Source organism: Bradysia coprophila, assembly GCF_014529535.1.
Source record: "Bradysia coprophila strain Holo2 chromosome X unlocalized genomic scaffold, BU_Bcop_v1 contig_173, whole genome shotgun sequence".
Classification (NCBI taxonomy): domain Eukaryota; kingdom Metazoa; phylum Arthropoda; class Insecta; order Diptera; family Sciaridae; genus Bradysia; species Bradysia coprophila.
Genome location: NW_023503302.1, coordinates 4,168,574 through 4,183,240, shown reverse-complemented (window position 1 = coordinate 4,183,240; position 14,667 = coordinate 4,168,574). Strand labels below are relative to the sequence as shown.

At 35.0% G+C, this 14,667-nt stretch overlaps 2 protein-coding genes across 2 annotated transcripts in view; one reads left to right on the top strand and one right to left on the bottom strand.

The window, feature by feature from the left end:
- Positions 1-14,038, top strand: part of LOC119068243 (synaptic vesicle glycoprotein 2C-like) — a 39,635-nt gene extending 25,597 nt beyond the window's left edge. Inside the window, exon 15 of the transcript XR_005086113.1 lies at positions 14,026-14,038. The gene's annotated coding sequence lies outside the window, so the exon portion shown is untranslated. The remainder of the gene's footprint in view (positions 1-14,025) is intronic.
- On the bottom strand, positions 1,273-14,667 carry LOC119068258 (homeobox protein vab-15). Its single transcript, XM_037171798.1, has 3 exons — positions 14,213-14,667; positions 10,775-10,993; positions 1,273-2,730 (listed from the first exon to the last, which is right to left on the bottom strand). Exons 1-3 carry the CDS (start codon positions 14,505-14,507, stop codon positions 2,333-2,335), a joined length of 912 nt encoding a protein of 303 aa, XP_037027693.1. The 5' UTR covers positions 14,508-14,667; the 3' UTR covers positions 1,273-2,332.

Genomic DNA, 14,667 nt, shown 5'->3' with positions numbered 1-14,667 from the left:
CTTCCAGTGGTTAATACAACGTTTTTCATATGTGCGTGTAGGGATTAGCCGTTTTCTCCACGAAACAAAAACATCAATTTGGTACAGCATTTTTCAAAATAACAACAAAGTTCGAAGATAAAATGACTATTTTCACCCATTTCAAAACAAAAAGAGAAAATACGCATTTTCTAACCCGAACTGTCATCAGACGAACACCATTTTCTCATCACCCTTTGAGCGGAGGAAATGACTGCACATATAATCTTTTCAATACTTCGATTTGAATATCAGTTCTCGGAATGAGAAGTAACTTTTGTAAATGAAGGGACATCATTTTCCATAGAGAGAGATACTCGAAGTATGCGAAAATAAATACCTCAGGCGGATTTGCGCATTGCACAAATGCGCGATCTCGTGATTCTACTTCACGAGCAAATTTTACAAAATCTTAGAAAGTCTTTTTTCGATATCTGACTTTCTTGAACCTCTCTCTCCTTTTACAACGCGATCCCCGCTTGTTCAAACAGTTTTCTGGTGTTCGTTCCAAAATCCATTAATTTTCGTTAATTTTACAAAAGTCTTAGCAACACTTCTGTAGGGCGCGTGTACACCCAAGTATCGATCGCCACGTCCAAAACGACAGATAATTAGAGGATTTTTTTTTAAATATGTTGAGTTTTAGGTTTTTGACCGCAATGAAGTGGAAGTCGGTGCCACTGTTAGCAGATTAATAGCCCGGGCTCGCTACACATTTTTGTTCTCAATTTGTTAAAATTTTCATAATTGTTTCGTGGAGATCACGCTGAAAATATAAGACATACGAAAATGTCAACAGCTTAATTTTGGTTAGACTAAATATTACAGATGAGTAGGTGCCGTCTGCTGGCCAATTCGGCCCTGAAAATGAGTACCGCAAGCGGCAAGCTCTTCTGATTTTAGCCTAAGAATCATTCAAGTTGTAATGAAGAAGAATAAAACGGAGGAGTTGTTTTGAAATTGAGCCACCCTAGTGAAGAACAGAAAGCTAAAATTATCTTTCCGTTTATCCAAATCAAATCAAATTTTCTTTCACATTTCTTTTTTGTTTTTTATTTTTGTCTCAAACTCCTAAACATAAACTGTGTGTAGAGTAAATTCACCATTAAAATAATGAAAAACTTGTTTAAAAAAAATTGTAAAATTTATGTCTCCTGTGTTTCCGAATTGTTTTTTTTATTTCCTTTTTTTATTGAGATAAAAATTTAGTTTTTCATTTTAAAGTAAAAATATTCTACTGGCGTCATTAAAAAGAAATTTTCTATAGTAAAGATCACCGTCAAAATATCGACATCAAATGACATTGTAACCCAATCATGACATGACACAATAAATACGAAAAGCTTGAAGCTTTTCCAAACAATTATTAACATCCAAATGACCTGCCACTTTCACACTCTATGATCAGACGTCCAATCTACTTTCCAACGAGCTACGTTACGAAACAACGATGAGTGATACTGTCATTGTTTCTCTAACTTTATAGTTCGCCTATGAATTTTGCCAAATAAAAGTTCGTGAAAGCTCTTAGGCCAATAAATTCGGGTCAATTAGTTTTGCCCCCATAAAAGCTTTTATCATTTCATTCATTTCTTATGTACCTGCTGTAGAGTTAGCAATAATGTGTCAATCGTATGCATACGTTCAGCAAATTTCGCATGAAAAATACGAAATTTGCTGTTCGTCTGTTTCGGACATTCAGATGGGTAGATATTTGCTAAATCAAATGTCCTTCTTGCGATAATGGTGAGCTACTGTCAATTTCACCAACAAAGCTTTTTGTTTAATCGAACAAGTGAGAGCGGTACGTACATAACAATTTTGCGCTTTTTCTTGTATGCAACACTTCCGTGATCAGAATCATGTTGTTATTAGCGACACTTGTCAATCTAGTGATTGATATAAAGCAACTGCCGCTAATAACAATACCTATACGACCGTTGAGGGTTCATAAAAATCCAAAAATGTTATGTGTTCCGCGGTACTCAAATTTCTGTCTAATAGCACAATCATCGGACTTTGCTGCTAAGTTCAAAAATTAGTGAAATATTTGTCGCGAAAAGCTCAGTTCTACCTACGTATTTACATACATTGTTAAGGACACTGATCACAGGACTGAAGTGACTGCTAAAACATTTGTCAAAATTAGCTACTTCCTTCCATTGTCTTTCAAAACATAACAGCTGCGGTTAGCGTTTTCGATGTCGATATTTTGCATAGTAAATTTTTGTGCAGAATGAATTTGTTCAACAAATTTTGTTTTTGTGAAAAATAAATTGTTTCAAAAATGCACACACACATACACAATTCTTTATCATGGTGTCGCCGTCGAAATTGTCTTACTTTTACCATCCGGCATAGACGTTGCATTCATCATACACAGCGGATTCGGGTAGTATGGAGAGAAAATTGGATAATGAGCACCGAAGCTATTCGTTAGATAATGACTGGTATAGATGCCTTGCCGTTGGGCTATTTTCAGCCGAGATGTTAGCTGCTTTTTCCACTTTGTTCGGCGATTTTGAAACCATGTTTTTATTTGTACTTCGGTCAGATTCAAACTTTTCGACAGATCCATTCGTTTGCTGACGCTCAGATATTTGTCCTGTTTGAATTCACTTTCTAATTTTTCCAATTGCTTTGCACTGTATGCTTGGCGTGGTTTACGATCGACGCCAGGCTTGCGGGATCGTTTACCAGATGGTTTCGGAGCTGTTGATAGAAGAAAATAATACGTAAAGTGATAGTGTTAAACAATGAAAATCGGTTTCATCATTAATATTTAATGTCTCTGATAGTTTGTAATGTTTTTCAGAAAATCAAGAGGAAAAATTGTACGAATTTTCTCAAAGTCTTTAATTATAGGAATAATAGTATTAATAAGTAAGACTCGAACAGGTCCGGTCTACCTGAAAGCTTAACTGAAAATACCTGAACCTGTTGGGACCTAAACCTGAATCAATCAATTTTGATCTAATATAAGACCTGACAGTTTGACCTGAAAATTTGTTTGAAAATTTAGGTTATCTGAAACCTGGCCTATCCCGAAATTTCAGATAAAACTAATTGTTGACTGCGTTCGACTTATTCCGGGCTTCATTTTAAAGCATCCAAATATCAGACTTACAAATTTGTATTCTCAACGAGCAGCTGAATTACATTACAATTTACCGTCGGCAAATTTGACAAGGCATTCAATATTGTTGTAGGGCTACATTCGCTGTAGCCTATTTACATATGAACCACTTCACTCTTGTACATGCAGAATAAATGATGTAATAGTGCAGTTGGCTCACAACATAAATAAGCTAAATAATTTCACGACGAAATGTACCAACAAAATAAAATAGATTAACCTTTAAGTGTATCACAGTATAATCACTATAATCTATTACTTCTATGTTCATAGTATCGCCTAGCGTTTGTTAAAGAATCTTTTACTTCATCTGTTTACCCATTCGTGATTTTTGTTGTTGCTGTCGATAACAGTTGATTAAAGTTCGAAATAAATATTTTGTGACTAATCAATAATAGGTGAAGTATTTAATTAATCCAAAAAGAGAATGTAGAAGACAAAATGGACATGCTTTACAGCAAAAAAGAAAAGTTTCGCTTTGAAATGAAAACGCTAAAGTATCGAAGATGACGGAACCAGAGCGAAACCCAAGAGGAAACATCTAGGCATTCCGGCGAAATGCCTTTATTGTGAACACATATTCAAAAGTCAAAAATCATTGAATGTGGTTTATACATTTGGTTGTGCATGCTCTGGAGTACTTAATAATGGCTGACTTTTCCGGCTTAAAATTTCCGTTTACATCTGGACAGCTTCCATCTAGAATTCTATTACAATGAAACAACTCTCTCGGCAAATAAATTTAAATCACTTAACAGTATAACTAGGCAGTCTTCAGGCAAAACCCAATCTAAGTTATGTGGAATTCGTTTCTGGAACGTACCCTTTTCCATTGTCACACGTATTCGGTTGTGAAATATTTAAATGGACCGATTTAAAAACTGTCGATAAAACGAATAAACATGGCCAACGTTTGAACAATTTCGGTAACTTTACAACTGTTGTTGGCGTTAAAAATTACGAAAATCTTCCTAACCAATTTAAATTTATCAAAATTTTAATATTGTTAACTATAACAATACCACAAATATTAGAAAATTTAAGTCACGAGTTATTGGTCGGTTACTCTTTTTACCAATTATCACGTACAAATTTGCATAATATGGTCAATTGAGAATAATGTACTCGGTACTAAACGTACAACTATTTTTATACGTAACGCAAACATACTTTAAAAATACGATTTTAATGCGACTACTATAATGCGACGCGAGGGGGAATGCACATTGTCTAGCAGGGTTTTCTACTGCAATAATGATTAAACTAACAGATGTCAGAGGTGATGCTGGACAAAAGTTATGTGAGCGAAATTAAAATCGAAGCCGGAAGTGAAATGCATCACATTATAATCAATGAATCTACTACTTCTAATGTTTCAACACTTCGAAGAGGTTGTGACTCATTTTAATCGTCGTTGTCAACAGATGTTGTTTGTATAAAAATCATTTTGACAGGAAAGTTTAGAGTAAGGAAAATCACAAGCTATAGTCGATACTAGTGAAATACACTCAAGGTTTGTGTCGTTAGTAGCAACGCTATGTGGTTTGACAAGATGCCGGTGTTAGGCCTACACAAGTGGACCATGTTTACCTGCACGATACTTAGAATCAAACTCTGAAATCCAGAAGTATAAATTTGTGATAGAGCTGTAATAGCTGGTTCGCCCTTATACTCACGTACAGTAGTGAAGGCAGTGAGGATTGAATATACCAGAATCTCCCGGGAACTAGCAAAGTCAACTGAGACCCGATATAATTTACATAAAAATGTAAAATTTATTTAACTGAAAATTCACTGAAATCTGCTCCGATAAAACATCTGCTTCGCTTATGCTATACTCATTCCAATCAGCAATCCGCCAACAAATCCTCTAGCAGCACATCTTCGATATAACTCGTCCAATGTAAGTAATTGCAGAAAAGCTCTTGCACGTTGTTCAATTGTGCTACCATGTTCGACCAGAACTGATGAATTTTCACCTGCAACTTCAACAGCAAGTAATACTGCGCCGGCAACGAGAGCAGAAGATTTGGCAAATCTCATCAGCAAGAAGCCGCAACCAACACCAATTGCTGAATTTAGACAAATTTCGGCTAACGAATGACCAACTATTTTTTCCACGCAATTTTGTATCTGAACCAGTATTTTGGACATGATTTGACTGTTCCTCAATTAAAAAAAAACGAACTTCGTGAATTTAATCTTGATTTCAAATTTTGGATCGACAATGACACGGGAAATTAGATTGGCTTGCTTATTGCTTATTGCTTATTGTTAACATGAAAAATTTGGGAAAACATTAAATAGCCTAACTCTTTACAGATAGAAAGCGAGATCAGACGTTCAAATTGGTCAAGGTCAAGGTAGAGTCTGTTACTTTTTTTGATCTTAGTATTTGCAACAAATTAATGCAAAATGTTTTACGTCATAAACAATTGTGAGCTGATCTTTTACTTCTGTCGTCACTGCCAAAAACAGTCGACATACCGTAAAAGACATACCGAGAACTTGTATGCATAAAAGCATTCCGCGTCAACCAATGTCATATCATTACACTACCCGATACCATTTGTTCTACGACCTTAATTTTTGAGCATTAAAAGTGTCGTTAACGAGGGTATGCCTAGTATATATCAGCTGTCACACGTCTTAAAAAATCCAAATTGATTCTAAACATCGATGTAATATAGGGTAGATTGGTACACACGAAGAACGTTTGTGCGGAAATAATGCAAGAATGTATGTGTAACGTAACTTACGTTCTGAAAAAGAGCGCGGAAGAAAGCCATACACATTTCAAAATCTTAATGTCCCCTTCCTTTTTGAATGTCCTAATGTCCCTTCGCTTTATTTTGTGTTGTGATTAAAAAATTTTGTCGTTGTGTGTGTGATATATTTCCGAATTTTCGTTCTTAGTGTGTACCAATCTACCATATATTATATCGATGATTCTAAATGAAAAAAACAATTGAAAAATAATATTTTAAGAAAAGGTTTCGTGTCAGACAAACAACAAATTTGGCTCGTCTTTCATGACACACTACTTCAACAATATCACATTATCCTTGTTTCGATATTTTTATTTTGCCGAGAAGGAGGCTTGTAGCCAGAGCCGAGGGCGAGGGCTATAATCCCTCGTGGCAAAATAAAAATCTCCAAACAATTACGTATTTTACGTGTTACGGCATGTTTCATTTTCATTTACGTAATCACGTACACCCCACTTATCAAATACACAACTTGGAACCTTGGAAGTAATATACTATTACTTGCGAAGCCCTGCGAAAATGAAAATTATCGCATGTGTCAATGGTGTGCCCCCTGCTGCAAGTAAAATTTTTATTTCAGTTGTTTTATCATACACTTCGAAAAGGTCGTTGCTTATTTTAATCGTCGTTATCGATGACTCAACAGATATTGTTTGTAATTAAAATCAGGGCCTATTTTCGATTATTTAAATTCTCCAAATTATCAAAAAATTCTTGAAATTATCGAAAAATTATCAAAATTCTCCAAAAATAAATTTTAGAATTTCGATAATTTTTGTAGAATTTAGAGAATTTTTCGATAATTTCGAGAATTTAAATTATCGAAAATAGGCCCTGATTAAAATCATTTTGTCAGGAAAGTTTGGAGAGTAGATAGTAAGGAAAATCACTAGCTAAAGCAAATATTTACAGAACGCTAGTCGATACTAGTAAACGCCTCAACACTCGATATTATTTACATAAAAATGTTTTACTGAAAATTTAATGAAATTTGCTGCGATAAATCATTTGTTTTGCTTATGCTAGACTAATTCCAATCAGCAATCCACCAACAAATCCTCTTGCAGCACATCTTCGATATATCTCGTCCAGTGTAAGTAATTGCAGAAAAGCTCTTGCACGTTCTTCAATTGTGCTACAATGTTCGACCAGAACAGATGAATTTTCACCTACAACTTCAACAGCAAGTAATACTGCCCCGGCAACGAGAGCAGAAGATTTGGCAAATCTCATCAGCAAATAGCCGCAAACAACACCAATTGCTGAATTTAGACAAATTTCGGCTAACGAATGACCAAATATTTTTCCCACGCAATTTTGTATCTGAACCAGTATGTTGGACATGATTTGACTATTCCTCAATTTAAAAAAAAACGAACTTCGTGAATTTAATCTTGATTTCAAATTTTGGATCGACAATGACACGGGAAATTAGAATGGGTTGCTTATTGTTAATATGAAAAATTTGGCCTAACTGTTCACATTAAAAGGAAGATCAAAAGTTTAAATTGGTCAAGGTCAAGGTAGAGTCTGTTACTTCTTTTGATCTTCGTATTTGCAACAAGGTAATGAAAAATTATTTACGTCATAAACACCTCCCGAAAACAGATGACATACCGTAAATAAAGTGGAATAGTTATTTGTGTATCTGTTTTGGACGATTGTTTTTAGGCAATTTCGCGAGTTGTAGCCCGAACGAAGTGAGGGCTACATGCGAAAGTGCCTAAAATCAATCGTCCAAAACAGATACTCAAAAAATTTTTCATGTAAGGGGTCGAAAACCCGAGAAAAATCTCGAAACTCCCTCATTTTCGGCCCCGACACATGAAATAGTTATTTACGTATCGATTGAGTAGGCCAAAAGAGTTACGTATTAAGTTTTGTATGCTTGCTAAGAGGACCGAAAGTAAAGAAATGTCAATTGACAGCTTTACTTTCGGTCCTCTTAGCAAGCATACAAAGTGAAATATGTAACTCAAACAAGTCATGACTTCATCCTGAGAATTTCGAGGAACAATTTTTTTTTTTCATATCTAGGACCGCAAAGTACGACTTCGTCGCACTTTTTCTCCGTCGGGTATGAAAAATATTATTCGTACCACGGATTAAAAGTCTTTTTTAGCGTATTCGATTCCAGACCTCGCCTTCGGCTCTGTCTGGAAACCTCTCACCTCACACGCTAAAAAAAAGACTTTTAGGGCTGTTAGGAATTACGCGCCGCGTCATTCACAATAACTGACAAAATGACACATTTTGTATAAGGAAAATGTCACTTTGTGGGTTATTGTGAATGACTCGGCGCGAAATTCCTCAACACCATCATTACACTACCCGATAACATTTGTTGTACTACTTTAATTTGTGAGTATTAAAAGTGTTCTTCACACCCGCCCTGAACAAAAATAAAGTTTTACCGAAAATGCACCCAAAAATTGATCGCTGTTCTGAATAGAGAGACCCTAGGGGAGTTTAAAACGATGGCCGGTTAAGCTGGACCAGATGCTTCCCCCACACCCATACAACTAAGGAAAAAATTGTACGGGCTGGGGAAGCATCTGGTCCAGCTTAACGGACCATCGTTTTGAACTCCCCTAGGGTCCCTCTATTCAGAACAGCGATCAATTTTTGGGTGCATTTTCAGTAAAACTTTATTTTTGTTCAGGGCGGGTGTGTCTTAATGAGGGTATGCCAAGTATATGTATCCTCTTGTCACACATCGTAGAAAATCCAAATTAATTCCAAATGAAGAAAGTAATTGAAAAATTATATTTTTGTAAGAAAATGTGTTGTGCCAGACCAGTAAAAAACTTGGCAGGTCTTGCATGACATACCTCTATCAATTAAAATTTATCTTCTAATAGCATAATTAGGTACCATTTTGTCAAAAATTAGAATGATGCACACTAACTGATACAAATCAGGCCGTCTCAAATACAACAGTCGTATATTAGGTTTCATAATAATGTGGCTTTTGTAACTTGCACCGAAAGCGAAGTCAACGTAGTATCCAAACCATAACATAGTATATTTTACTCGTGAAGACCACCGGAAACGATTTTTAACGCTAGTGCCAGTGAAAGAAAAAGAGTCTTCAGAGGATGCAGCGAGTAAACTTCTTTGATACTGTGTTTTCCATTGTAATACGATTTGTAGCATACATTGAATAAATGTAGCATAATTGTCGATCTTTAGCAACGCAATACTACTCGTGCGTTAACGGCTTAAATTGACGAAATGTGGATTGCAGACTTTCATTCATTTCATTTATTTCACATGTGTGTTGTTCAGGTAATAAGAAGTCTGCGTAGCTTAAGTACCTTAATGATATATTTTTGGCTGAGACATTCCTAAAATCATTCTTTTTACCATGAAGCCAAGATCGCTAATGTTTTAGTGTAAAAGACAACATGGTCCACATTTTTAAAAAATTTCCCGAAAATGAGCCTACAGCCTCACGGTAAAAAACGAGGGGTGACGCACTTCCATTTAATCCATTTAATCCATTTAATCCAAATTTTTTTTTTTAGTTTTACCGAAATAATTAGGCTACCCACCTGAAGAATTTGTAAAGTAATTGCGAAAAATAGATTTGCACGATCCCCAGCTCGTTTAAGTGCTCGTGAGGTATAGGAATTTTTTTTTTGTTAAAAATGGTATTAAATTTATTTAATCCATTTAATCCACTTTACACCAAAAACTCCTAAAAGTGGATTTTTTCGCTTTTTAACATTGTAGTATGAGTTGTAGTACGTGGTTCGATCAAAATCAACAATTTTTAAGACTTTTACAGTATTTGGTAAAATGAACTTTTTTCCTATTTAATCCATTTAATCCAATTTTTATTCCATTTAATACCATTTAATCCATTTAATCTAGAAGTGAGTCACCCCTCGGTAAAAAATGTATTTGAAGAATTGTCTCGGTGAAAAATATGTTACTAAGTTCTATGGGTCTTTTTATGGTCACAACACAAAATTTATCAACACCTAGAAATTGTATCGATATGTCATTATGTTTAGCGGTTTTACCATTCATTATCGCTCGAGATTTATACATGTATCGTCAGCATATGGACCCGCGAAAATCAATTGATTTGATCATCGCGTATAGCCCATCGAAAAAAATGACGAAATGAGTGAGATGAGTCTAATATTACACATTTAAAATAAATAACACACAACAACGACGACTTAAAAATTCAATAAAAATAAAAGAATGGAAAAATAAATAAGATTTTATTAAACCATTACTTGAATATTCACGATTGCCTACACAACTTAATCAAATATTAAAAATAGTTAACGCATTCATTATCGTTTACATGGCTCGTCAAACATAAAAAGATATGAATTTTTCTTGAAATATATAGACACAACCCATGATGATAATGTTTCATACTTGACCACTCTCTTCTCTGTGCCTCGAGAAATTGACACAAAGTTGTTAATTATTGAAATAACAAAACGATAATTTTCTTGAATTTTTTTTATATTTTTTGATAAATCCTTTTTTTAAGACTTTCTGGCATTCTCGGTATTTCACATAAAATGGTAAATATTTAAAATAGCTGCTTTATACTGGGTATGGTATAAGTTGTCTACGTTCATGAAGACAGAGGTCTCATATGTGTCTTCTTAAATTCTACATAAAAACTGTTGCCCTTGTAAACAAACGCATCAACAAAATGATGTCTTATTTACAGCGAAAATAACAAAAATGAAAAAGCAACCAGAAGAAAGACCATACTTACGAACTTAACACTATTTCAAAATTTTTGTTTTTCTTTTTCTTTCTAAACGATTTGTGTTGATAGAATTTTTTTTGTTTTTTTTTTTTTTTATTTTTTATTTACCTTGTAATCCGAGTAAATAGTTCGTTTGGCTGGGTGCTTTGGCCAATCCAATCCAATTTGAGTACATAAAACTTGTGTGAGGACTGTTGATCGGTAATGATGTAGAGTGATAATCGTATGAACCAACAGTTGGCGATTGTGTGGAATTTGTTAGTGGTAATTTATCAATTAGACTTGCCGTGCGTGAGTTGAGGTAGTCTAAAACAGTTGGTGCTGTTGCTGAAAAAAAGAAAAAAGAAAATTAAAATCGTTAAATCGTTTCGGGGGAATTTGAATTGGGAATGGAAAGAGCTGAATGAAAACTGTTGGACGTAATAGATAGTTTGCGCAAATGATTGATAATTTGATTGATAACCTTTAAGTTGAAAATTATAAGTCAGGTCTTCATACAAAAAAGTTCTGGAAGGTTACTTATAATTTCCAACTTATAAGTTGACTGATAAATTATACTTCATTTGCGCAAACTGGCTAACATCGACGGACATTCAAACGGATGGAAAATACTTCGCTTAAGAAAATCCTTAAGCCTTTGCATATACCACAATCATCAAATCGTTTACCTCTAATGGTAGGGTCCATTTTTGAGAAATCATTTAAAAAGCTGAGAAATTTTACAGTAGAAATGTAATAAATTTTTGAAGTGGTAAAATCTTATTAAAAAGATTTGAATAAATTATCGGAAATATTTGAGAGACCGATATCTCAAAATAGGCCCAGAGTCGGGATTAGACTTTGATAAATTTAGTTCATTTATAACCTATAATAAGTTCGCACAATGTGTCATTACATGGGCAATAAATCCACAGCTATGCTGTTCCTCCTATATGAGTGACATCTGACATTAATAGTGACGACAAAAATGAGAGATCAGCTCTGGCATATGGAGGCGTTATATGGTGGCATGTGTAAAACTATAGAAGTAAAAGATTTTCAGTCTGTTGAAAATATTTAGGACAGAAGAAGTGATAGAAAGATCAAGGAATTATTGAACGGAAATTTTCAAGAAACCCTTTTTGTTAAGCTTATCATTCACTTTGATGAGCGTGTCTACTCATCATAAACTGATCTTGAACAACACAAATTCTAAACTGATCAACCTTTCTAACGATGAAGCATTTATTCATGTCCGGAATTATCCATAGACTATCTTAATCGAATCATCAGTTTTTATATTAAAAGAGATTGTCCTTCGTTCCGATGACGGAAATGTCGATAATGGCACATAGTACCCTGCTTCATCTCAAGGACAACCGGTTGACGTTGATGTACACTAAAGTATATTCAACTTATTCTATTTATATTTGAACAAACCTGTTTGTTTAAGAAGATTGCAACTTTTTAGTTTATATTTGTGTGTCCAAGAAACCAATTTTACGACTGGCCAATGTTTGCGGTCAAATACCAAGCAATGAAAATGACAAGTGGTTTGCCTTTGAAAACAGAATTCATAGAATCCCGAAAATTGGAAAGAATTTCGACAATTTTCAGAATTGAAACGAAGGTTTTGCGACAGTCAAACGATGCATCTTGCACAACCTATAGCTTTTAGCCTATCACATACGGCTATTCATCTGTTATCGATAACGACGACAAAAATAATGACAAGATCTGGGTAATATGGTCCTTTATAAAGTAAAATACATATTAAAACAAGGCATCAGAACAGTCGGAGCGTTTGCTGCGACTTAGCCCCGTACAACCCGTAATCCTATTTCGTCCGCAACCATAATACGTCCGTAGCCCTAAAAAGCCCGGAACCCTAATACGTCTACAATCCTCTAATGCGTCTGTTACCAAAATGCAAGTCAAGTTGGGCATTGTCAAATTTACTGAAACTGTTTCATTTTAAAATTGCGCATAGCGCAATTACGAAAGCCCGTACGAAGTACCTTTCAAATAAAACCAACAATTTACGACATTATTTTAGAAACCCAAAATTTTTTGCCAACTTTCCATTGGGTATTCAATTACTTCTCAAATGAAACAAAAACTAGCAAAATCGGATGAGATTTACTCGCTTCATGTGCAAAAAACACTTAGGGCCGAGTAGCGGCCTTAGTCCAAGGGCCCAAATTTGAAACTTTTTTCGCCACGTTCTTTTCGGTATTCAATTACCTTCCATAAAAAACTAAATCTAGCAAAATCGGATGAGATTTACTCGATTTATGTGCAAAAACCACTTAGGGCCGAGTAGCGGCCTTAGTCCAAGGGCCCAAATTTGAAACTTTTTTCGCCACGTTCTTTTCGGTATTCAATTACCTTCCATAAAAAACTAAATCTAGCAAAATCTGATGAGGCTTACTCGATTTATGTGCAAAAAATACTTAGGGCCGAGTAACGACCTTTGAGCCCTCCCAACAAGCCCGCGTTGCATCCTACCCAAAAACAATGTTCAGCAACTTCGTTCTACTCGTCAATACCTTTCATTTGATATATCACAAGCAGCTATTGCGTGCATATTTCGGTAGATATCGTCGAAAGACTGAAAAACACCTATAGGGCCCTAGCTCTGGAAGGGCCGACCCTACCATGCCCATTTTCGAACTTGACCTTACTTTTGTCGATACCAATCGGGGAAAAAAAGAATTTTGAAAAAAGGTTGAGATTTGCTCAAGCTAGAGGGGTCACGGACGGACGGACGGACGGACGGACGGACGGACGGACGGACATTTTTTTTATTGCGGATTCGTTATCTATGAACATAACCAAATGCTTTGCCCTTACTGTCTGCTTCCAATTCGACGTGTTACAAACGGCATATTAATCTTATAAGCCCCCAGTACTTCGTACGGGGCTAAAAATTGAAGTACAAGAATTGAAATCAACCGATTAAAAATACTTTGATCGATGGAAGTAATAGACCCGATAAGAATAATGGTCATGAGCTTGCCGTCATTAAGAAATTAAACCAAAGATTATTTAAAAAAAACAATTCGATATTTTAAGGAGTAATTTCCTGACGAGGCCAAGCTTAAAAAACTCATTTTAAGCTAGGCCTTTCTTCGTTAAAACAAGGAATTCACCGTAGGTGAAAAAATAGAGTTATGAAGGCACTTTTTCTCATCAAGACTAATTGAAGTTCATCAAACACAAAATTTGTCTAAGTTTTACTAAAGTGGAGAACGAGTTTAGTCGTGGGGCAGATAAATAGGTTAAATAGGTTTTAACCTCAAAACAAAAAAAGTTGTTAAGAAAATCATCAAATTCGTTGAAAATCATTAAAAAAATCCTTCAAGTTTTAAGAATAAAAGTTTTTTTTTTAAACTTGAAGGATTTTTTTGAGGATTTTCAACGAATCGAAGAAAATTCATAAAAATCGTTAAATCGGCGATCGAGGTTTGTCTTGTGGGAACAGGATGTCGTTTCTAGGTTTACCAATATTTTTATACTTGTAGCTAAATTTGAAGCTAAAGCATACAACAATTTTCATCAACTTACTGATTTGCCTTAAATCCGTCGGCGAAATAATGGGAAATGGTTTACCGTAGCACGATTTATTATTCACATCACTTTTCAGATCGTCACTGTTATCCTCTAATCCCAAAATATTTTCAATTGTAAATGTTTTGTTTTTCACTGTCTTTGACGACGCTTTGAAGTAGCGTCGATTTTCACCATCACTGCACAACCGAAACGTTTTCAATTCCAACGTCTTATCGATGCAAATTTCCTGCGAATCCGAATCGGTGTCACTACTCTGATCCGAATATTCCACCATATCTTTGTTATTCATTCTTTAAGGGACGTATGTGTTTATGATATGAACTCGTTGGATTCGAATAAGAAATTCGTTTTTGAAAAAAATAAAATTTATTTTCAACGACAGGCAAATTCATTTAAATATGAACCGACGCATTTGCCTAGATCTGTATTTTATGATCAATCAACCATTT

Bases quoted from the DNA above. Each gene is read 5' to 3' on its own strand.
- LOC119068258 (XM_037171798.1), bottom strand. From the start codon at position 14,507: ATGAATAACAAAGATATGGTGGAATATTCGGATCAGAGTAGTGACACC. The intron at 10,994-14,212 runs GTAAGTTGATGA...TCTTTTTTTCAG, and splicing joins GACGGATTTAAGGCAAATCA to CAACAGCACCAACTGTTTTA. The intron at 2,731-10,774 runs GTAAATAAAAAA...TTCTATCAACAG, and splicing joins CTATTTACTCGGATTACAAG to CTCCGAAACCATCTGGTAAA.